Here is a 20,512-nt window from a genome sequence, read left to right on the forward strand (position 1 = left end):
GGGTGAGTCGGGAGAGGGAGCAAGTCGAAGCGCGGGGTTCAAGAATTCGTCCAGGGCCGCGCGAGCGAATCTGTCAGGCTCAGGGACCCAGCGGAACGCCAGCCCGAACCACCCCCCACACCCCCCAGCGGCCTCGCGCTCCCCTCCGCCTCCCTCCAGCCGACGCGAGCGGGCGGCGCGCTCCGGAGGGAGAGCTGGGCTGGAGGTTTCCTGCCCCCTCGGCGCCCGCACCTTCCCTCCGCGCCCGCCGCTGAGCCCGCGCGGACTGGGCAGCCGGGGGCGCCCCCACCCTCTCCCCCCGGGCCGGGGAGCCGGGGGGCAGCGCCGGAGCCCGGGGGGAGCGCGGCCCAGCCGGCTGGCCGGCCAGGGCCGGGGGCGGCTAGGACGGCCCCGGGTAAGCGGCGGGAGGGGAGGCGGGCGGTGCAGGGCCGGGGTGGGGGGGACGTGGGGGGGGAAGAGCAGGTGGGAGCGGGGCGGCCGGGACTGGGGGCCAGGGCGAGGAGGATGGAGGGGGCTGGCGGGCTGGTGGGGAAGCGGCGCGGGTTGGCCACGTGAGAGCAGGAGCTGGGTGGGGGGGTGCCTGCAAGGTGCTGGAGGCGGAGAGCAGGCAGGGCTTTGGCATCCCCCCTAGACTCCTACCAATCAGGTCATGGGGAGCCCAGCATCCTCTGACGCCCCCATCCGCCCACTCCCACATGAACGTGTGGGGACAAACAGCGGGCAGACGTGTGACTCTGCCCATGGGACCGCAAAGCCAGGGCCGCGAGTCTGGGGCAGGACTCCTGTGTCCAGGCCTAGGGGAGGGGACAAAAAGCAGGCTTTGGCCCTTGTGTGTGTCCCCCGTCTCTTTCCTGGGCGCTGTCTGCAGACTCACTGCAGAGCGCAGGCCTTGGGGAGGGAGCTCTCAGGGAGCTGGGCCCTGATGCTCCGGACAGCCCTCTTCAGTCCCCACCCAGCTAGGGATGTTAGGTTAATAGGCACTTAGACCCAGGACCCCTGCCTGAGAAGAGTGAGGAAACACCAGTCATCTCGGAGTCAGAGACAGGGCCACACTTGGGCCTGGTGAGTTCCAAGAGGATGGCCCCAGCCTAGGGGCCTCTCTTGTGTCCCCTCCCTGGCTCCAGCTCTCTGCCCCATTTATTTCCCAGCAGTTCTCCAGAAAGGGTTGATTTCTGTGCAGGGAGTGTGGTGTCCGGGAGAATCTGCAGGTAGGACACATTCTAGATGCCTCTAAGTTGCCACACCCAGAGAGAGAGGTCAGGGACTTTTCTTGCATTCCTTGTCCTCTTTTCCTCCCCCAGGATGCCCCCCTCCCCACCTGCCTGTGCTGGTTATGTAATTAACCTGCTGAGGATTTCTGCCAAGCTGACCGTGTCCAGGGATGGCTAAGGGGCCCAGGGCCTGGAGGGATTTGGGGGAAGGAGGCACTGGTACTTACCCTAATGGGAAGCCCATAGAAGTGGATAAACACCTGTTGGGGAAAGGACACCACATGGGGCAGAAAGGAGATCTGGGTCCTCATCTTGGTTGATAGCTCAGTTGGCTATGTGGTCTTCACTTCCCTGAGTCTCTGGTTTTTGGTTTTGGTTTTACCTTCAATAAAACAGGGAGAAGAGTCTCTCTTCTTCTCCCTCTCTTTCTCATAGGCACACACCACACAACATGTATGTGCTGCACAACCGTGCAAAAGGGGATAGTGACCCATCCTGGTAACTCTAGGAGGTCCCACTGAGATCTTAGTAAACCTCAGATGAATGAAGGACCCCTGTACATAACTGTGGCTGCTGTTAATTGAACACCTGCTGTTCCAGGCACTGGGCTTTACTTTCATGGCCTCACAACACCCTATGAAGTTTTTGCCCAAGGACACATTTTAGGTGGCAGAGCTGGGAATCAAACCTTGGTGGTCTCACCCCAAATTCTGCCTTCTGCTTACTATGCTGTATGTACACATACCCAATAGATTGGATTTTCTGAGCCAGGCCAGACTAAGGGACATTCAGCTGAGAACTGTGCATATATGGAAAGAACATATATCCACAGAGAAGGCATGCACATATCCTGAAAAGCATGACCCTGTTGGAATCTGGTAAATCCATGTGCCCTGGGCCCACATAGTAGGCACTGGTGTTGCCCTCATGTGAACAGTCCCTGGACAGGTGGTCTCAGGCATGGACCAGTCTCCCTGGTCACCATCCCCAACAGGAGAAGGCAGCTGGTTAGGAGGTTTGCTTGGATTATCCTGGAAGTAGGACCTATTAACCCTACTTTATACGTGTGCAGACCGGGTAGGTGATTTGCCTCTGACCACAGCTAGGAAACTTCATAGCTGGGGTTTACCCCAAAGCTCCAAAGTCACTGAAACTGAGCAAGCAAGGAGCTAATGAATCCATAGCAAGGTCCAACCCTGTAGCAGCCCTTTCCTGGGCACCTGCTGGCAGGGGGAGGGGGGATTGCCAGAGAATGAGACACAGCCCTTGGCCTGTAGGCATCGACCAACTAGAAGCACTAAACTTGGAGGTCAGAGGTATTGCAACTTTGTGGAGGGGAGTGGCTGCTGTTGCCAGCTGTGTGCCCTTGGGCACACTTCTCGCTCCCTCTTGAGTCTTCTGTAAAGGGGGATACACATCCCTGAGGGTTCTTCTGTTGACTATGGGTAACCAAGCAGCTGTGCTAACAGTAAGTGCTCAATAAGTAGTGTGCTCCAGAGCCAAAGTGGTCATCTGGGCCAGGGTTCCCACAGGATGTAAAATGTCCTGCCCGATGAAGAACTCCCCACAAAATGCTGTGAGAGCCCCTGAGGAGACCTACCAGGCCTCAGCGCATCCTGGGCTCTATGGGAAAGCAGGGACTGGAGCAGGTCTAGTGTGCGTCCCACTCTGCTCTGCAGCCTGGCCTGGCTGGGGGTCAGAAGTGGCCACACATCCGGTCATAACACAAGAAAGAGTGGTTCCCACCAGTGGGTGGGTCAGTGGCTGGAAAAAAAAGGAGAAGCGAGGATGGAGAGGCTGTGGGTCGATGGAGCTAGGTGTTCTGGGAAAGGGGAGGCTCTCTGAGGGATAGTAACAGCTTCAGCCAAGGTGGGGAAGTACAGGACAGGTCCAGAGAAACGCAGGCCCACCAAGCCCACCTCTTGTCCCCACAGTCCAGGTGGAGGCCGCAGAGGGCCCGGGGCAAAACAGGGGCAGCAATGGTGGGTCCTGACGGTGGCTGAGCCCCCAGCCCCTGGAATATGCAGCCCGGGGGAGCCCCAGGCAGCGGCGAGGACGCGGTGGCGGAGCGGGGCGGGAGGCATGGTCTCTACCTACCGGGTGGCCGTGCTGGGGGCGCGAGGCGTGGGCAAAAGTGCCATCGTGCGCCAGTTCCTGTACAACGAGTTCAGCGAGGTCTGCGTGCCCACCACCGCCCGCCGCCTCTACCTGCCTGCTGTCGTCATGAACGGCCATGTGCACGACCTCCAGATCCTCGACTTCCCACCCATCAGCACCTTCCCTGTCAACACGCTGCAGGTAGGAGTCTCACTGGTGTGGCCGGCCAGGGAGTGGAGGGGCAGGGGAGGAGCCCGACTCCCTCTCTTTTTTTTTTTTTTTTTTTTTTTTAATTTCTAGGAGAGAGAGAGAGAGAGACAGCGTGAACAGGGGAGGGTCAGAGAGAGAGCCGACTCCCCCTCTTGCAGGCTGTGGCCCTGTCCCCCCCTTCAGGCTCTTAGGGCTCCGTGCAGCACCATGGGCCACCCTGCCTCGAGCTATCATGTGTGTGCGCGTGCTGTGCTGCTTTATTCAATGCACCTTTAATGAACGTATAACGGGTGGTGCGCGCCAAGACAGAATGGCGGGCAGAACGGATGTGCAGTTTGCTCTCCTGGTCGGGCGAGAAGGCAAACTGGCAATTATTACATAGTACAGGAAGTGTGGTGGTCAGAGGCATCGCGTCATCTCAGTGGGACTGGGCAGGTAAGGGGCAGTGCAGAGAAAGGCAGGAACCCTAGATGCTATTAATACTCCAGGCTGTGCCCACCATGGCCTCAGACCCTTGTTGTCTATAGAAGAGACAGCGGGAAAAAAGCCAGGGCCTGGGAAAGGTACGTTCTCCACTCGTCCACAGGCCTTTCTTTGAGTGATGTCCCACCCCCTGACCTCAGGACTGGCTCTCTGGGCACCCTTCCTGCAGGGGGTGGATTCAGATGCCCCCAGTGTCCTGGCTTATAGTGCTCCTTTCCCCAGCCTGCATGGCCCAGGTCCCCCTTCCCTCTCTCCACCTCTGGCTTGAGAGGGGAGAGGGTGCAAGTGGAGACTCAGCTCTAAGATCTGCTCACCGAAGGAAGCTTCCGACCAGAGCGTTCAGAAGTTTCTCTGGAAGGACAGGCAGGGGCCACAGCTTGGCCAGTTGTGTCAACAAATACAGCAATCTCTGGGACAGGAGCTAGGCCTTAGCACTGTCTCAGCAACTCCGGGGAAGAAGGCCTTGGCCCAAGCCCAGGGATACCTGTCTGTCTCATCCAAGATGCAGGGGATTAACAACAAAGACCAAAACCTGATCCACACATGGGCCTCTTGGAAACGGTGAAACAGGGCAGCGCATCCAGGGTCATGGCCCTCTGGTTCTCCTCCACAGCGGACTTGAACAGCAGCCCAAGTGGATACTCAGATCTTGTGCCAGTCTTGCACATTGAATGGCTTATTTGTTTCACATTTTGTTGTAGATTTAATTTAATTTAATATCAGTTTTGGAATAGGTAAGACATAGTTTAAAAGTCCATACTTTTAAAATAAAATAAAATAAAATAAAAGTCCATACTTTGTGGGGTGCCTGAGCGGCTCAGTCAGTTGAGTGTCCAACTCTTGATTTCGGCTCAGGTCACGATCCCAGGGTCATGGGATCGAGCCCTGCATCAGACTCCACACTCAGCGTGGAGCCTGCTTAAGATTCTTTCTTTCCCTCTGCCCCTCTTGCCTGCTCATGCCCTCTCTCTAAGAAAAAAAAAAGGTCCAAACTTTGTTAAAATTTTAAAAAAAGTCAAAACTGTAAAAAGGCACACACAGAGAAATCCCAGTCTCGCCCCTGCCTTCTTCACCCTGATTCTTGCCTCGTTCTCATTGGTTTTTTATTATCACTTCCAGTGTTTCTTTAGATAAATAAGAAGATGTATTCTTATTCTTTTCTTGCAGAAAAAAAATTGCTTTGCACCTTGTCTTTTTGCTTTACGTTCTAACATGGAGATCTTCCCTGAGTGTTAGTACCTGAATGTCAGTAGCATGGCCATACTGTGCCCCCATTGGAGAGATGTCCAATGGGGTCCCCTCCTGTTGGACAAGTGAGTTGTTTCTAGTCTTTGGCTGTCTTAAGCCATGCCACACAAATAACCTTGTTCATAGCCTCTCTGCGAACAGGGAGGTATATCTGTGGAAACGAGACCGAGAAATGACATTGCCAGGTCAAAGGATGAAGGCAGCTGGATTTGGAAGGTGTTGCCAGATTTCCTTCCTCTTCTAGAAATTTGCACATTTTAGGTTGGGAGGACTGTATGCGAGTGCTCATTTCCCTAAAGCCTTACCATCAGGATGTATTGTCCATCCTCTGGAGTTTTGACAGTCTAATGGATGAGATGACATAGTCTCAGAATAGTTTCTATTTGCATCTCTGATTCTGACTGAAGTTGAGCAGCTTTTCATATGTTTAAGGGCTTTTGCACTTCTTTTTTGACACCTAGTAATGCCTTTTTCCATTCTTTCTGTTGGATCGTTGGCCTCTTTCTTCCTGATTGATCCTCAGTTTTAGACTCTCTGGGCTGTCCAGGACATCACTCTGGAGCACAAGAAAGGGACTCTGAGCAGAAAAAGGACCCTGCATTGCCAAAGATCAGTATAAAACCTAAGAATCCCAATGGCCACTGTCTGTAAAGAAAAGAGAAATGCATTCTTCCCCAGTGACAGATGAGATCCAGCCCAGAAGAGAGTGGCATTTTCTGAGCCTCAGTTGTTCCTTCTGTAGCCCCTTTCCTCCTATCAGAAGAGGAAGCTGAGGTTAGACCAACAAATGCATGATCGGCACCCAGGTGTCCTTAGAACTGGACTCAGTTTTCAGTGCTCCTTCTCTGTTGACACAGTCCCAAGATAATTTCTTACAGTCTGGAATCCCCCACAGAGCTAGCTGGAAAGAAAGCTCAGCTTTCTTGCTCCCTCCCTTCAATTAAGAGTGAAGGCACAACCCAGACAATCAGGAGACTTCCTCCTCTCCCTTTTAGGGCCCCCCATCCCCAGAAAGCAGTAGGCGGGAAGCCAGCCTGGAGGCCCCCTGGAGGAGGCAGCATGTTGGGGGAGAGAAGGGATTGTCACCCTCAAAGACTGGTAGCTCTTCCTTCTTCGCAGCAAAGGGCTGGAAGAAGGTGGGAGCCTCTCTGCCTGTCTCCCCATCTCTCCTATTTCCTGCTGATCTTCACCCCTTGGGTGAGACGGGGGAGGAACCGCATGCACATAGGGGTCCCAGGCTCCCAGAGGGCACCGTGTCCAGCTGAGTGCAGTCTTCCCTGGCCTGAAGCCAGCTCCTGGTTCCCTGTGGTTTTAGATTTGTCCTCAGCATCTTCCTCCTGCACCAGAGTTAAAACTCAGCACCAAGAAAAGATGCCACATCATCTCCCTGGGGAAATCCACTGCAGCAGCTTCTCAGCCTTTGAGTTGGGAAGTGCTTTTCTGGAGCCAGACTTAACTCACCACCCCTGCTACTCGAGTCTTTCTTCTTTTCTTCCTGCTCTGAGGTGGAGAACCAGCTGTAGTCCTGCAAGCCTGGCCCCTGCCCCAGGGCAGCTCATAAGCTGGCACCGTGGGAACATGTCTGCACCTCCTCTGGGTCTTTTGCCTGGGCCCTCAAGGGAGAAGACCCTAGTTCCCTTTGTCCTCGGGGGCCTCCCCTCCCCCAGCTTCAGGGACCCCCTTCTTGTCCACACACCAGCTGCCTTCAACTGCTCTTGCGTTTGCCATCTGCTGGAAGGTTAATCAGCTAATTTGTCCCTGGAGGAACCTTCCCTTTAGTACACTTAGCCTTTCCAGGAGCCTACTCCTCTTGAGCTGCAGCCCCTCCTTGAGAATTTGCGAAAAGCATTCAGGATGCTGTCTGTCTCCCTGGAGCTGCCTTTGGGTCTTGCTCCACATCAGCCCCACTATGCATCCAGTCTCAATCTTTTTCTTCTCAACCCCGAGGGCAGCATGGAGCAAACTGAAGGGACAATTCGAGTAGCAATCCAAGGCAGCAGTTATAGGCAGGAGTCACATTGATTCCAGCATGGAACAGGTGGGGTTCAAGACCACAGAGAGCTCATCAGTCTAGGCAGTGCAATTAAAGAGCCTGCTAAGAGCCAACACAGCTGGGAGGTACTGAGCAGGGAGGAGAAGGAGTTATGTAAAAATGAGGAAGACCTGGCTTGGGCCCTCTCAGGAGCTCACAACAGAAGTAGGGAACTGGGGATGGAAACAGCTCTAACCAAGGTATAACGAAAGAATTCTCAGAACACAGGAGATGAGGGCACCGGGGTGGCTCAATCAGTTAAGCATCTGACTCTTCAGCTCATGCCAAGATCTCATGGTTTATAAGTTCGAGCCCCTCATTGGAGGGGCGGCAGGGAGCCTGCTTGGGATTCTCCTTCCCTCTCTGCCGCTCCCCTGTTCATGCTCTCTCTCAAGAAGAAAGAAAGAAAGAAACATTAAAAACAACAACAAAGGAGATGAAAGGAGTAGTCTCCTGCTTGCAGGAAGGCTTCTTGGAGGAAAAGGAAGTATTGAAACTGAGCCTTGGAAGATAGAGGATTTCAAAGGATCCATCAACGAGCTCAGAGGGCTTGGCTCTTAAAGGCACTTAATAAATGTACTTGGACAAAGGACCGAATCGATGGATGAATGGATGGATGGGTTGGGTGATAAAATGAGACAAGGCTGATCTCAGCTCCAGATGTGCACAGGACAGTGAGTGCATTTGCTCTAGAGATCAGCCAATGTGACCTGCTGTATCCTGGCTTGGAGGTGGGGAAGCCCCAGCAGGCAGCTCCTCCATTCTCCTGGGCCAGGCTTCCTGGGATGGGTGGGTGTGGAAGGTTTGGGGTGCAGTGGCAGGTGAGAGTGCTGTCAGTCAATGGTTAGAGGTGGCTGGGGGTAAGGGGAGGCCTCCGAGTTGCTCTGACTTTGGCACTGGCTGGGGGTGTTACAGGAGTGGGCAGACGCCTGTTGCAGGGGACTCCGGAGCGTCCATGCCTACATCCTGGTCTACGACATCTGCTGCTTTGACAGCTTTGAGTACGTCAAGACCATCCGTCAGCAGATCCTAGAGACGAGGTGAGGGGCCGGGATACAGACTATTATCACCTCAGTGGTTGCCCCAGTGCTGGCTACTTCCTGTGGAAAGGGTACAACAGTGGGGGTGGGGGGTGCTAGATGAACTACCCTCTGGTTCTTGCACATTCTCTCTCTCTCTCTCTCTCTCTCACACACACACACACACACACACACACACAACTGTCCTCATTTCTAATAACTCACTTCGGGATTCTTACCATGGGGTGGCTAGTCTAGTGCAGTGCTTAAGAGCAGGGGTTCTGGGAAGAAAAGAAAAAACCCAAAACCTCCAGGGCCACTCATCTGCATGACTTTAAGCCAGCTAACAGGTAAGACCCAAGTTCCTCATCTGTAAGATGGAGATAACAATAGTACCTGCCTTTTAGATCAGTTGTTCTGATTGGAGAATATAAGGTACCCCGAGGGCTTAGCGCAGCACCCGCAAGGCAAGTATGGTAGTAGCAGTATCGACCAGGCACAGCCTGACCTTCTTGAAGTCCAGTGGTTGTGAGACGGGACTGTGGAGTTCTGAGATTCCCCCCCGCCCTCACCTCCGCAGGGTGATCGGCACCTCAGAGACGCCCATCATCATCGTGGGCAACAAGCGGGACCTGCAGCGCGGGCGCGTGATCCCGCGCTGGAACGTGTCACACCTGGTGCGAAAGACCTGGAAGTGCGGCTACGTGGAGTGCTCGGCCAAGTACAACTGGCACATCCTGCTGCTCTTCAGCGAGCTGCTCAAGAGCGTCGGCTGCGCCCGCTGCAAGCACGTGCACGCGGCCCTGCGCTTCCAGGGCGCGCTGCGCCGCAACCGCTGCGCCATCATGTGACGCGGCACCCGCCTGCGGCTGCATCCGGATGGGCGGGGTCCTCCCCCGGGACTGCGGGGCTCGGGCGCGGAGGGGCGGGTGGGACTCTGACGGTCCGGGCCTGCGACGGCCCCGCAGCCGCGCGCCTCCCGGTGAGAGGCGGAGGACGAGAGAGCCTCCGGTAACTGCCCAGTCCAACCCCTCCTCTGCATCGGTCTTCCTGGGCCTCCCGCCCTTAGTGCTGTAGTTAGCGCAGTGCCCGGCCGGGCCCCCAAGGGGCTCCTCAGCCTTTTGGGATTGGCGGTGAGCGTGGGACGTGGGGGGTGGGGAGGTGCTGCCTTGGCCGGGGCCCCCACCCGTGTTCTCCAGAGAGTGTGTCTGTCATTGCCCAGCATCGTCTTTTCCTGTGTCTGTCTGCCCAAGCGTCTGTTGGCCCTTAGCTGTTTTATCCACCCTCTGGTCCATCTTGCCGCCCCCAGCTCCGTTCACAGGGCTCTCACTTCATTCATCCCCTTGTCGCAGATCCTGGCAGCTTCTTTGTGAGGCCAGCCTTTGGACCGTCAGCACCACGGGCACAGGGCAGAGAGATGCGGGTGACCCAAGGATCATAATCAGGGTCTGAGGGTTGAGGTCCTGGGTCAGTCAGGGGAAGAAGGCTGAGTTCTCCCCCTTCCAGGGAGATCTCCCGGCCCAGCAGCCCCCAGAGACACAACAACCTACCTTCCAGCCTTAACTCGATGGTCTATCCCTGCCGGGTGCCCCTCATCCCCTTCCTGACCCCAAAGTTAGATCACCCCCTGGGTTAAAACATCTTATTCTTGACAGTGTGGAGAGGGAATCCCCCAAAGGATAAATTTGTTTCCATGATGCCAGGTTCCAGCCCTCTATTCCCTTCCTGCGTTGGGTTGTCTGCAAGATTGGGGGATGTTGGGTTTGGGGGGCTGATGGTGGGCAAGGTGGTGCCCTGTGAGGGGGAGGGTTTAGGCTGTGCTAGTGAGGATTCTTATCTTCCCATCCCACCCCAATCTGACTGCCCCAGACCCTGCCTGCCTTGAATCTCAGATTTTTCTGATAAATCTGGGGAGGGGCAGAGCCAGGAAAAGAATTATGGGGACCTGTGTGCTTGGGGGAGATATGCCCATATCCCCACCCCTAGATGGAGGCCCTCAGGATCTGATACCCCCTTGTCCCAGCACCAGTTGGCCCTATGCCCTCACTCACTCCACCCCATTTTCTCCGGCCGCCTGGCTGGTTTCTACCTCTCGTCACTGGAGCTGATCACTGTCAGTTTTGTACCGATTTAGAAATAACAAAATCCATGAAGATACTAGGAGCGGCCTGAGGGATTACTGGGGTACTTGGAGGATGGGAGCAATGGTGCATGTCCCCTGCCCCACACTGAGTTCTCTTTGAGGCTGAGCCCTGAGCCCTGGTGTGGTGAAATATAGGAAGGTCCCTTGTTAGAAGAGGGGCAGATAGAACAACCCAGCCTCGATGTAGCCAAGCTGCAGTGTGTAGACCAGAAAAATCAGGTAGCCCAGAGTGGTGATGGAGTGGAGTCTGGGGGAGGGGCCATGGATGGGGAATTTATCCAGATCTAGTGTGAGAGGGAATCTGATTCTCCCTTCGACTTCCCCAGCTGATTCTCCCTCCACCCATGGGGTGTATCTGCAGCCCTGCAGTGACTGCCCTGACCTTGGGCAGTCCCATATTCCTGGGTTCTAGTCCCTGCTGTGCTGCATGATTTTGGGCAAGTGACCTGCTCTCTCTGAGCCTCCCTCTGAAACAGAGGAGGTGGCTCCCCTTCCCCACACCTTGGGAGTGGCTGGGAGGGTAAGGAAGAGGGCCTGCTCCCTTTTATCCCCTGCATCCCTGCTCCCTGGTTCACCAGGGGGCTGGGGTGAGGGATGGCAGCATCTCACCTGCCCCATCACTGTCACCCCTAGCTGTGGCATCTGAGGTGGGCGTGGGGGACCCAGGCCTCTGGCTACCCCTTGTGGGAGCCATTGGAATGTATTGCCTGGCCAACCCCCCTCACCCCCTCCACTGCACCCCAGGTATTTGATTTTGATTCCATGCACTCCCATTCTGAGTCTCTGTTCCACCCCCACTCCTCTACCCACCCCACCCAGGGCTTCCCACCACAGGGTCTGGAAGTGTGTGTGTGTGTGTGTGTGTGTGTGTGTGTGTATGTGTGTGTGTGTGCGCGCGAGCGTGCGATGCCCACTGCGCTGTGATTGGAAATCAGATTAAAAATCAGGGAGTGTCTTCCCTCGTTTCTGTACAAGGTGTTGGCTCAGTTCCTGCCCTGGGAGGGAAAGGGCTCCCTACAGGGCCTGCCTGCTGAGATCTGCTGTGGAAGGACCATCAGGGTGATGAGGTGGCTCTGAGTCCTAGAGCCTGGGGCAACCAGGAGAACTAAGAGGAAGAGTTTGGGACTCATCTTCTCTCCACCCAGCCCCCTAGCCCTCTGACTAATGAAAACCATCCTGATGGAAAGCAAAATGTCTCACTCACCCTCCGCCCCACTCTCAGGAAAACTTTCATAACTGGACTCAATCCCAGGTCCTGCTGCTGTGTCTTTGTTCCCACTTGTGACCAAGAGTCTGCAGCCCTTTTGTGGCTGTATGAGATCAAAACAATCTCAACCATCCCTCTTGACTGAGTGATGGCTTCCCAAACCCGAGAGCAAAGCTTTGAAGTCCTGAAGCGCTCTGTGTGTGTCCATGGTGCTGACACATAAGAGGCTTCCAGGAGAGGCAGGCTGGCTGGCTGGCTAGGTTGGCTGAGCCTCAAGAGAGGAAGCTTCTCTCACCCCCAGCTCCCTGCCCCTCATCCCCTTCCACTTGAAGCTTTACCTTCCTGCACCACCACAATCCTAGAGTGAGGGAGTCAAGAATCTGGGGGCTCAGGAACAGACCCACAAGTGTTTAATAACTTATAAGAGTTGTGGAAATGGTAGGCATGGCCAGAGGCCAGGAGTTTGAGGAGCTGTTCTGGGGGAAGGCAAGAAAATATCTGCTGGTCCTGGTGCCCCTGGAGTTGGAGTGGTGGTCCCTTTGGTCAACAAGCAGACTGAATCTATAATTGTCTTCTGATCCCAACCACATGTTCACTCCCACCAAGGCCCTGGATAGAGGTGAGGGACCTAACTTTCTGTTTGAAATTGGGAGTCTAGCGGCTATATGGCATCCCTTTCACTTCCCTTCTCCCCCAGAACCACAGCTTCAGGTCTGAGTAGGCCCCTCCTCAGACCCAGGACTCCTCTTCAGGTTGCAGTGGGTCTTGATTAATCTTCTGGAGACCCCCACCCACCAAAGCCTGGGGGCTACTCTTGAGTGGAGCAGCTAGTTCTTTCCTCTTCTTTCCTTCTTCCTCCCCTGCTGAGGCACCACCCACTGGATGGGACTCCACTCCCTTGCTGCCCAGCACTGCTCTCACCAGCCTGCCTCTAGGGAGTGCCCTGGTTGAACCTAGGTGGTGGTAGGCCAGTGGCCTCGGGATGCGTGAAGGCTGCTTTTCAGGCCTGTGGTCTCTCCGGGGCCGGATCCTGGGCCTCAGCTTCAGCTTATAGATGGATGGAACTCTCTGGGGCTTTCGGAGTGTTCTCTTGCCCTTGCCTGGACATGCCTTGGTTTTATCAGAATTGGGGTCCAAGGGTGAAGGTGTGGGGGCTTCCAGGCTGATAGACACAGTAGGGGCTGAGCAGTCCTGCCCTCCTTGCGCTGGGACCTTCTTCACCCTGGTGACCTGGGCACTCAGGCTTGCCTTTACCTTTGGCCCACTTTCAAGGGCTCCCAATTTCCCGTTGGGGCTTCCTGGGCCTGTGGTAGCAGCTAGCTTAGGGGAACTTGTAGGGGTTGCCTTCCAGGCTCCCAGGTCCACTTTAAGGAGGGCTGGGGGACCCTGAGCCAGTTCTTGGATGACTTTGTCATAAGGACCCCCAGGCTCAGGCCATCTCCCACATAGGCTGGGGACATAGACTCCACTTCGAGGGACAACCCCAGGCCCTGTGCTGGCAACCCCCACCTCTAGTAGCTTCATGTTGGTCAAAAGCTCTTCCTCAAGTGTGTGGTATGTGGCCTGACCTTTGGTCCCACCCAGGGACAGGGAAGGATATTGCCCCTCCCACTCCTGTGGGCCCAAGTCCCAAGGCTCCCCAAGCTTTGCTGTCACCTGGATGTCTGACTTCTGGTCCCCTTGCCCCGCATCCACAAAGAACTCCCCTTGTCTTCCCCCAGCCAGGTCCCTAGTGACAGCCCTTACTGGGATGGGTCCAGTCCCCAATTCTGTCATGGAACCTCCAGTTGCAGAACCTGGAGAGCTACTTCCTGGAGTTGGGGGGCGGGCAGGGGGCAATTGGACAGGGATCTTGGTGGGCCCTTTAACAGGAGTTAGAGAGCGGACAGCTGTTGGCTCCCTGAGCTGGGCAGAAGCACCCTCAGCCTCACCCCTGGGTGGTGGCCTCAGGCTGACGGGCTTGGCTGGGCTGGAGGAACGAGGCAGTGGAGATGATCCTCTTTCTGGTGTCCTTTTGGCTGTGGCTTCAGGGGCTCGGAATCTCCGGGGAGTGGTCGCCCTGGCCTGAGTTCCCTGGATGTCTGTCCTCTCATGAACCCAAGATGTGGGAGTCCTTCCTCTGGGGTGTTCAGCAAAGTATCTCTCCTCCTTTTCCCCTGAGGAGGTGCCCTGTGGATCTTGGCCCCTATAGGGGGATGAGGATTGGGGGCCAGGTGGGCTGTCCCGAGCTGGCAGCTGCCTCCGAGATGGGGTGGGTGACCTCTCCTGGCACCTGAAAGGGAGAATCATAAGGTTGACAGGATCATCTAGTCCAGTCCCCTGGATCTGGAAAGGGATGAGCTTTTCCCAGCCAGAACATCAAGGGAGCCAGACTTCATGTTGAATGACACAGATGCTCTCTCCCTCTGTGCCTGCCTGAGTCTTCCTTATGATTTATTCTCCCTCACCCCTTGTGTAGCAGATAGAAAGAAGCCTGGTTTGGACTCCAAGTTACTTCAGGTCCCACAACTACAGGTCATCAGTCTTGAGGCAGGGAGTGTCTGAGTATCTATTCTACTGTGAAATGGCAGAAGGACCTTGGGAAATCTGTTCCCTTTATGGGCCTCAGCTTCTTCATCTGTGAAATGGGAGGGCAAATGAAAAGGCTAGATGATCCTAGTAGTACCGACTAGGTGCCTTTTTTGTTCTGAACACCTGAGATAGGGATGCTGTCAGGAGACCTGCTTCCCTTATCTTGGAGTGGGGTGGCGCCTGAGAATGTGGACTCCGTAGGGGAAAGAGACCCTGCTCTGTCCCTCTCCCTCATACCTCAGGAATGAAGCTCTCTCTCTGGGGACTCCCGCCTCTGCTCCTCTTTTACTGTGGGCTTTAGGGGAGGAGGAGGTGAAGGGCCTCAGCTTTCGGCCTGAAGAGGTGTATGTCTTCCAGTCCACAGGGGGCAGCGGGCTCTGGGAACGGCTGATAGTCATCGTAGGTTGGGGCAGTGAGGACCCATCCTGCACCCTCACTTCATGCTGCACCGGTGGGGCAGGAGGCTTCTGGAAACTGCCCGTCTTGTGTGCTAGCAACACAGCCCCCCAGAGAGAGAAGAGGAAGAAGGGGTTAAATTCCTACTGATTGGGCCCACTGTTTTCCTCCCCCACCTGTCCTACCTCCCACAACTTCTATTAGAGACAGTGGGGCCTCCAGTACCAGTGCCGGTGCCAGAGCTTCCTTTTAGGGGTTCGGGGGATGAAATCTGGTCAGAGGGCCCAGCTGGGGACCTCTTTAAAGCTGCATTTGTATTGCAAGTTCACATATTTTACTTAGATTCCATGCTTATACAGGGTAGCTTGGGGTGCTAATAGAGATTATGGGAGGACTGAAGACCCCTCCAAGTCATACTCGGTGGATTGGAGCCAGACCCAAGCTCTGCCTAGAGGCACCCTGACCAAATGCTGATTTTGTGTGTTTGGCGATATCTTGTGGATAAAATTGGTATTGCAATTGACTGCCCAGCTTCCTTCCCATATCTGAGGTCATCCTACCCAGTATCTTTTCCTTTTTCTTCTTTCTTCTTCTCCTTCTTCTCCTCCTTATTCTCCTTATCATTTCTCCATTATTTCTTCTTCCTTCTTCTTTTTCCCCTTCCTTCCTTCCTACCTACCTTCCTTTCTTTCTTCTTCTTCTTCTTCTTCTTCTTCTTCTTCTTCTTCTTCTTCTTCTTCTTCTTCTTCTCCTTCTTCCTTCTTCCTTCTTCCTTCTTCTCCTTCTTCTTCCACCAGTACCTTCTATAGTATCTTCTTTCTCCATCCCTCACATACTTCTTGGCCCTGGAGATAAGACCTACCTCCCACCTCGGCTCCTGGCCTCCCGACCCAGAGCCACAGGGACTCTCAGGGGACTCACAGAGCGAAGTGCACCGGCAGGGGTCATGTTTGTCCAGATAATGGCTGAGTGTGTCCCAGCCACCCCCGACACGCACCATCACGTGGTTCCGGAGGATCTGTAGGGGACAAGGGTGAGATTGAGGATGAGATGGAGGGTGTCGCCTCTTTCTGGAGCAGCCCAAAGTTTTCCAGCATGCACTCCTATACATGCACACACAGGTACTCTGCACATGTGTATTGTTTCAGGGGTGTGTATTTTGCAGCCCACCTCTCTTTCACAACTAACATCAGATAACACATATCATCAAGGGTGGTGATCCCTGGTGGTCTAGAGATTAGGATTTGGTGCTCTCATCAAGGGTGGTGGCCAGACTGACAGAGAGTTGCCCCACAGCTAGAGAAGGGACCTCACGAGCACTGTGCAGCCTGGCCCCATAGCACTCTCCTCTCCCCCTTCACCTGACCATGCCCGTGTCAGAAACGTGGCCCTGGCTTTGCTAATGTGTGCATCGAGGAATCCCTGGGGATCCTGGTCCCACTCCATTCTGGGGCAAGTCACAGTCTCTCCAGGCTTCCATTTCCTCAGCTGAAAACTGAGGAACACATCCCTTGTCCTTACCTACTTCACAGAGCTATTGGCTCAGGGTCTGGGTCAGGGCCCAGGGAGCTGGCTCTGCCCTCAGGCATGGCCTGTGATCAAGGAAAGGGCTTGCATGCCCACCAGCTGCTGGCCAAGCCTCTGGGTACGATCTGTTTCTGTTAAGGCATTGCCAGGTATGAGGGTGTGGGTATGGGAGGCAAGTTTCAGTCCCGTACTACTGCTCACTCTGCAGAATGTACCAAGCCAGGCACGTGAAGGGTGGACTGTGGGGCCCATGTGGCTGGGCCAAGCACTGAACACAAACTTGGGGTTTTTGGGCCCCTTCTCTGATCAAGAATGTGGATGGAGTGGAGGCAAAGGAAATTCAGGAGTACCCTTCACATTCCACTTCTGCCTGGACACCCGTCTGCACTCAGCTAAGGTGGAGCAGCTGGGGACAGGGTTCTGGCCACCCTAATGGGAGGAGGAGATAGGATTGACAACTCTGCCAACAATCTTCTGGAACTCTGCAAGGGAGAGAAAGAAAGCCCCAAGGCCTGATAAGTTGGAGTGAATGATGACTTCCTGTCCTTATCCTCAGTCCTAGGTAGGTTCCCATGAAAGGAAACCCTATTCTGCTGACCCTGGGGAACACCCCCACCCCTGTCCCCAGATTTACCCGGATGAAGATGAGGGTGTTGGAGTCCCCCACGCGGTACTTTCCCTCAGACACCTTGACCATGGAGACCTGAACTGGGCACCTGCAGTGGCTGATGAGGCTCTGCACCTGTGGGCAGTGACAATGGACTAAGCCCTCCCTCTGCACAGGTGCCCGGGCTTCCTACTCCCCACCCTGGGTCAAGCCCAGTGAAAGGGAGCTGGCCTGTCCCCAGAGCCAGCCTCTAGGCTTCTTCTGAAGTCAGGGCTGGAGGCTGAGAAAAAAGTACAGAAGACTTTCAATGACCCAGTGAGAAGAAGACCTATAGTCCAGTCACTTATAGTCCAGTGCCCTTGTGGGTCAGCTGATAGAGGCAGTAGAGTGTAATGATGAAGAAGGTGGACACTGGAATCTGACAGGCTTAGGCTGGAGTCCTTCCTCCACTACATCATAGGCCTTGGGCAAGTTAAAAAAAAAAACCTCCCTGAGCTCGATTCCTGGGTAATAGAAATAGGCTCATCGCTCCTATGAAGCGCCCCCTATGTGCTGGACACTGTTCCCAGCACTTCATATGCACTGGCTCATTTACTATTCAGCAGTCACAGAAGGTAGGTACTAGAACACCTACACGCTACAGAATTGAGCACAGAGAGGTTAACCTGCCCCAAGTCACACAGCCGCGGAGCAGTGGAACTAAGACTTGAACCAAGGTGTCAGAGACGGTGCCAGAGACTGGGTTCTTAAAAGCCATTTCGCAGGGGCTCAAAGAGAGAGGTCTAGAGCGCGGGATTGTAATAAAAACGTAATAAGCGATTTTGCTGCTACTATAGGCGATAAGGATTGAGGCTTGGAGTGGAACATGAGTTAAAGACGCACTGTGAATTCAGTCCGGGTGAGGCTGGAGCTCGAGAAAGGGGTGGCTCGGATCCCGCAGGCGGGGCTGGGGAGGGGGCGGGGCAGAGGGAGGCGGGGCCCGGGGGGCGTGTCCCAACCCCTCACCATCTGGTCCAGGTTGCGGAAGTGGCAAGGCCGACGCGCTGGGGGCTCGGGCGGCGGGGGGTCCGGCGGGGGCAGGGCCAGCTCCTGCCGCAGCTCCTCGTCGATCTCCTCCTCCAGCCGCACCAGGGTCGGCGCAGCCACGCCGAAGCGCCAGGCTCGGCGGCCCAGCTCCAGCAAGCACAGCAGCACGTTCTTCACGTTCTTGCGTAGCACCAGGTCCTCGGTCTCGAACATCACCACCTCTGGCAAGCGCAGGTGGGGGAAGGGGGCAGGCAGCTGGGAGATCCCTGGGGCCATCCCGGGGCCCGGGTGGAGACCCGAGGGGGTGACTCGGATCGCAGGATCTTGGAGTCAGGCCAGCCTTTAGGAGAGGTCTGAGCAGAATTGCCCAGGCACTGAGTGCAGACTAGGTGGCCCCTCTCACAAAAAAGGCTGAGGTGGGAAGAGGTGACACAGCCAAGCCAGGAGCTCAGAGCCCAGCTGTGGGTTAACTCTATCTTGCCTTTCTCCCTACTCTGTTTGACAATACGGGTCAAGGAGCGAGAAGCAGTTTGTTCTGCTTCCCACCCACGCAGCCCACCTCCACTATCCAGCAGACATCTGGAACTTAACTGTGCAGCCCACATGTAACCAGGCAGGGTTGAGTGCAGGCTCTGGAGTCTGACTGCCAGTATTGGCGGCCCAATTCTCCCACCCAGCACCTGTGTATCCTTGGGCAAGTCCTTGAGCCTTAGACTCCTCCTCTGTCAGATGGGGCGTAGACTATTTCATGGGTTGTTGTAAAGACAGTTAAGTGTCTGCAGAGGGGATCTGGCTACATGGCAAGTGCTCAATGAGACACTAGCTTTTTATCAGCCCTCCAATCCTGCACCGCTCTGCCTGCCACCAGCCAGCAGCTGGCCCTGACTCTTCCCTCTATCTCACCCCATGTTGCCTTTGGCCTGGAGGATGGCACGACATCCAGCTTATGCCACTGCTGGATCCAAGGCCTAGGAGATGAGGGACCCTGGCAGGTCACTCCCCTGCAACTCACAAGCCTCAGCACGACTGGCTTCTCCTTAATGTCCATTTGCCTGCTCCCCTGTCCTCTCCCACCCCCACCCTAGCCCTGTGCCCTTACCCACACTGGTTCTGCCAGTCATCCAAACACAGCAACTCTGAGCCTGTGCCCCTGCAGTCCCCTGCCTAGATTTCCCTTTTCCCCAAACTTCTATTTGTTCCTCAAGAACTCAGTTCAAATCTCCCTCCTCTGAGTGGCCTTTCTTGGCCCCCACTTTCCACCTTATCAAGTCGCTGTTTTTTCCCCAAGCTTCCCAGCACATACACCTCTATTTTGGGCTTTTATCACAGTGGACTGTAATTTGTGTATCTATTCATCTGTCTCTCTTTCTAGACCATGAACTCGTTGGACACTGAGTCTCCGTCCTCTTGGTCCTTTGTGCTGGACACAAAGATAGGGACTAACTATATGTTTGTTGAATGAATGAATCATTCAATCAACACATTTACTTATTGAAGATTTACTATGAGATGAGGAAACTGAGGCACAAAAAGGGATGAGCTGGCCCAAGGCAAATGAGGAAAGAGGACCCTGGCTCCTGACTCCAGATGCAGCCCGAGCCTCAGAGAGTAGGTGGGTGCCTGGCAAGGTAAGGGTCTGGGGAGGGAGGCAGGGTGGTTACCTTGGATGCCCATCTCCTTTCGACACCACTGGATGAAGTTGGAGACGTTGTCCCGGGCCTGGAAGGTGCCCGGCTGGGCAGCCCCATTGCAGGAAACCCCAGCCCGGGGCAGGGGAATCCTTTGGGCTCGGGCAGGTGCCTCAGCCAGGAAAGCCAGGGCAGCCTCCGTGATGGCGTTGGCATGCCGGCACAGCACCAGGCCTGTCTCCAGGACCTGCAGGAAGTTGGTCGTGTCGATGTCCAGCCCGTAGAGATCCCGAAGCCACTCAGCCAGGTCCTCCTTCATGGCTTCCAGGTACTGCTCGCTGGACTTAAAGGGCCGGATACTACGCACTGGTGGCCTGACAGTCCCTGGCCTCCTCCCACATCCCCTAGGCTTGGACATGGTTGGACCCTCAACAGGGAGGAGGTGGGTGCCTCCTCTCTGCCGCTGCTGTGTCTTCACTACTGCCTGCTGGGTCTTGGCTGGTTCTCCCTGACTCAGGGATTCCCCTTCTACCCTCTAAGAGCCCAGAACTTCCGGCTCTGCTACTTGCTGTTGGCTTTAGCCCGGTCTCCCGCCCCCCCACATTCCTCAGTCCCTGCCGGAACTTTCCCTTCCCTCCTTGGTGGCCTTGCAGTGACCTCACTTTTGGGCTGCCCAGTTCTCTCAGAGTTTGCCACCTCCCAGGACAGGTGGAGGTGAGGACACTGCTCTCTCCCCCAGGCTAGACAGGTCCACTGGCTGCTTCCCACCCCCCAGCAGTCAGTGGAGCCTGGCTGTCCTGCTGTCTGCCTCTCCACTCTGCTTTCCCCTCCTCTCCTTGGAGACAGCGCTGCTACAAACACTCCTTGTTAACCCTTCCTGGCAGCCAGCTGAGGACTGCCCTGCAGAGCCTGCCTGGGGACCCAATGGAGCAGGGAGGAGAGGCTGGGGCCAGCTTGTCTCCCTTGTTTGAACGTGACAGGTTCTGGGAATTCCGGGAGAAAAGCAGGGCCAGGGGTGGACGAGCCCCTGAGTGTTAGTGAGCACTGTAAGGTGGGGATGAAAGAGACAGTGATAGAGGCTAAAGACAGGACTCCAGCTTTGGTCCC

At 55.4% G+C, this 20,512-nt stretch overlaps 2 protein-coding genes across 3 annotated transcripts; one reads left to right on the forward strand and one right to left on the reverse strand.

Moving 5' to 3' along the window:
* Positions 1–177: 177 nt before the first annotated feature.
* Positions 178–11,414, forward strand: RASL10B (RAS like family 10 member B). 2 transcript variants are annotated; one of them, XM_039222629.1, is made up of 4 exons: positions 178–394; positions 1,302–3,509; positions 8,197–8,321; positions 8,881–11,414. In XM_039222629.1, the coding sequence occupies exons 2-4, from the start codon at positions 3,294–3,296 to the stop codon at positions 9,149–9,151; spliced, it is 612 nt and encodes a 203-aa protein (XP_039078560.1). In that variant the 5' UTR covers positions 178–394; positions 1,302–3,293; the 3' UTR covers positions 9,152–11,414. The 2 variants fall into 2 exon arrangements, with proteins under 2 accessions (XP_039078560.1, XP_039078561.1); XM_039222630.1 differs by having other exon boundaries at positions 3,146–3,509.
* Positions 11,415–12,379: 965 nt separating this feature from the next.
* GAS2L2 (growth arrest specific 2 like 2) lies at positions 12,380–19,823 on the reverse strand. Its single transcript, XM_039222616.1, has 6 exons — positions 19,439–19,823; positions 17,757–17,998; positions 16,779–16,886; positions 15,539–15,635; positions 14,459–14,711; positions 12,380–13,922 (listed from the first exon to the last, which is right to left on the reverse strand). The coding sequence occupies exons 1-6, from the start codon at positions 19,821–19,823 to the stop codon at positions 12,380–12,382; spliced, it is 2,628 nt and encodes an 875-aa protein (XP_039078547.1).
* Between the last annotated feature and the right edge of the window lie 689 nt (positions 19,824–20,512).

This window comes from Hyaena hyaena, unplaced genomic scaffold (genome assembly GCF_003009895.1).
Source record: "Hyaena hyaena isolate Hyena2069 unplaced genomic scaffold, ASM300989v1 scaffold_1167, whole genome shotgun sequence".
NCBI lineage: Eukaryota > Metazoa > Chordata > Mammalia > Carnivora > Hyaenidae > Hyaena > Hyaena hyaena.

Bases quoted from the DNA above. Each gene is read 5' to 3' on its own strand.
- RASL10B (XM_039222629.1), top strand. From the start codon at position 3,294: ATGGTCTCTACCTACCGGGTGGCCGTGCTGGGGGCGCGAGGCGTGGGC. The intron at 3,510-8,196 runs GTAGGAGTCTCA...GGGGTGTTACAG, and splicing joins TCCCTGTCAACACGCTGCAG to GAGTGGGCAGACGCCTGTTG. The intron at 8,322-8,880 runs GTGAGGGGCCGG...TCACCTCCGCAG, and splicing joins CAGCAGATCCTAGAGACGAG to GGTGATCGGCACCTCAGAGA.
- GAS2L2 (XM_039222616.1), bottom strand. From the start codon at position 19,823: ATGTCCAAGCCTAGGGGATGTGGGAGGAGGCCAGGGACTGTCAGGCCA. The intron at 16,887-17,756 runs GTGAGGGGTTGG...CACTGCCCACAG, and splicing joins TCCGCAACCTGGACCAGATG to GTGCAGAGCCTCATCAGCCA. The intron at 13,923-14,458 runs GTATGAGGGAGA...TCTCCCTTTCAG, and splicing joins GAGAGAGCTTCATTCCTGAG to GTGCCAGGAGAGGTCACCCA.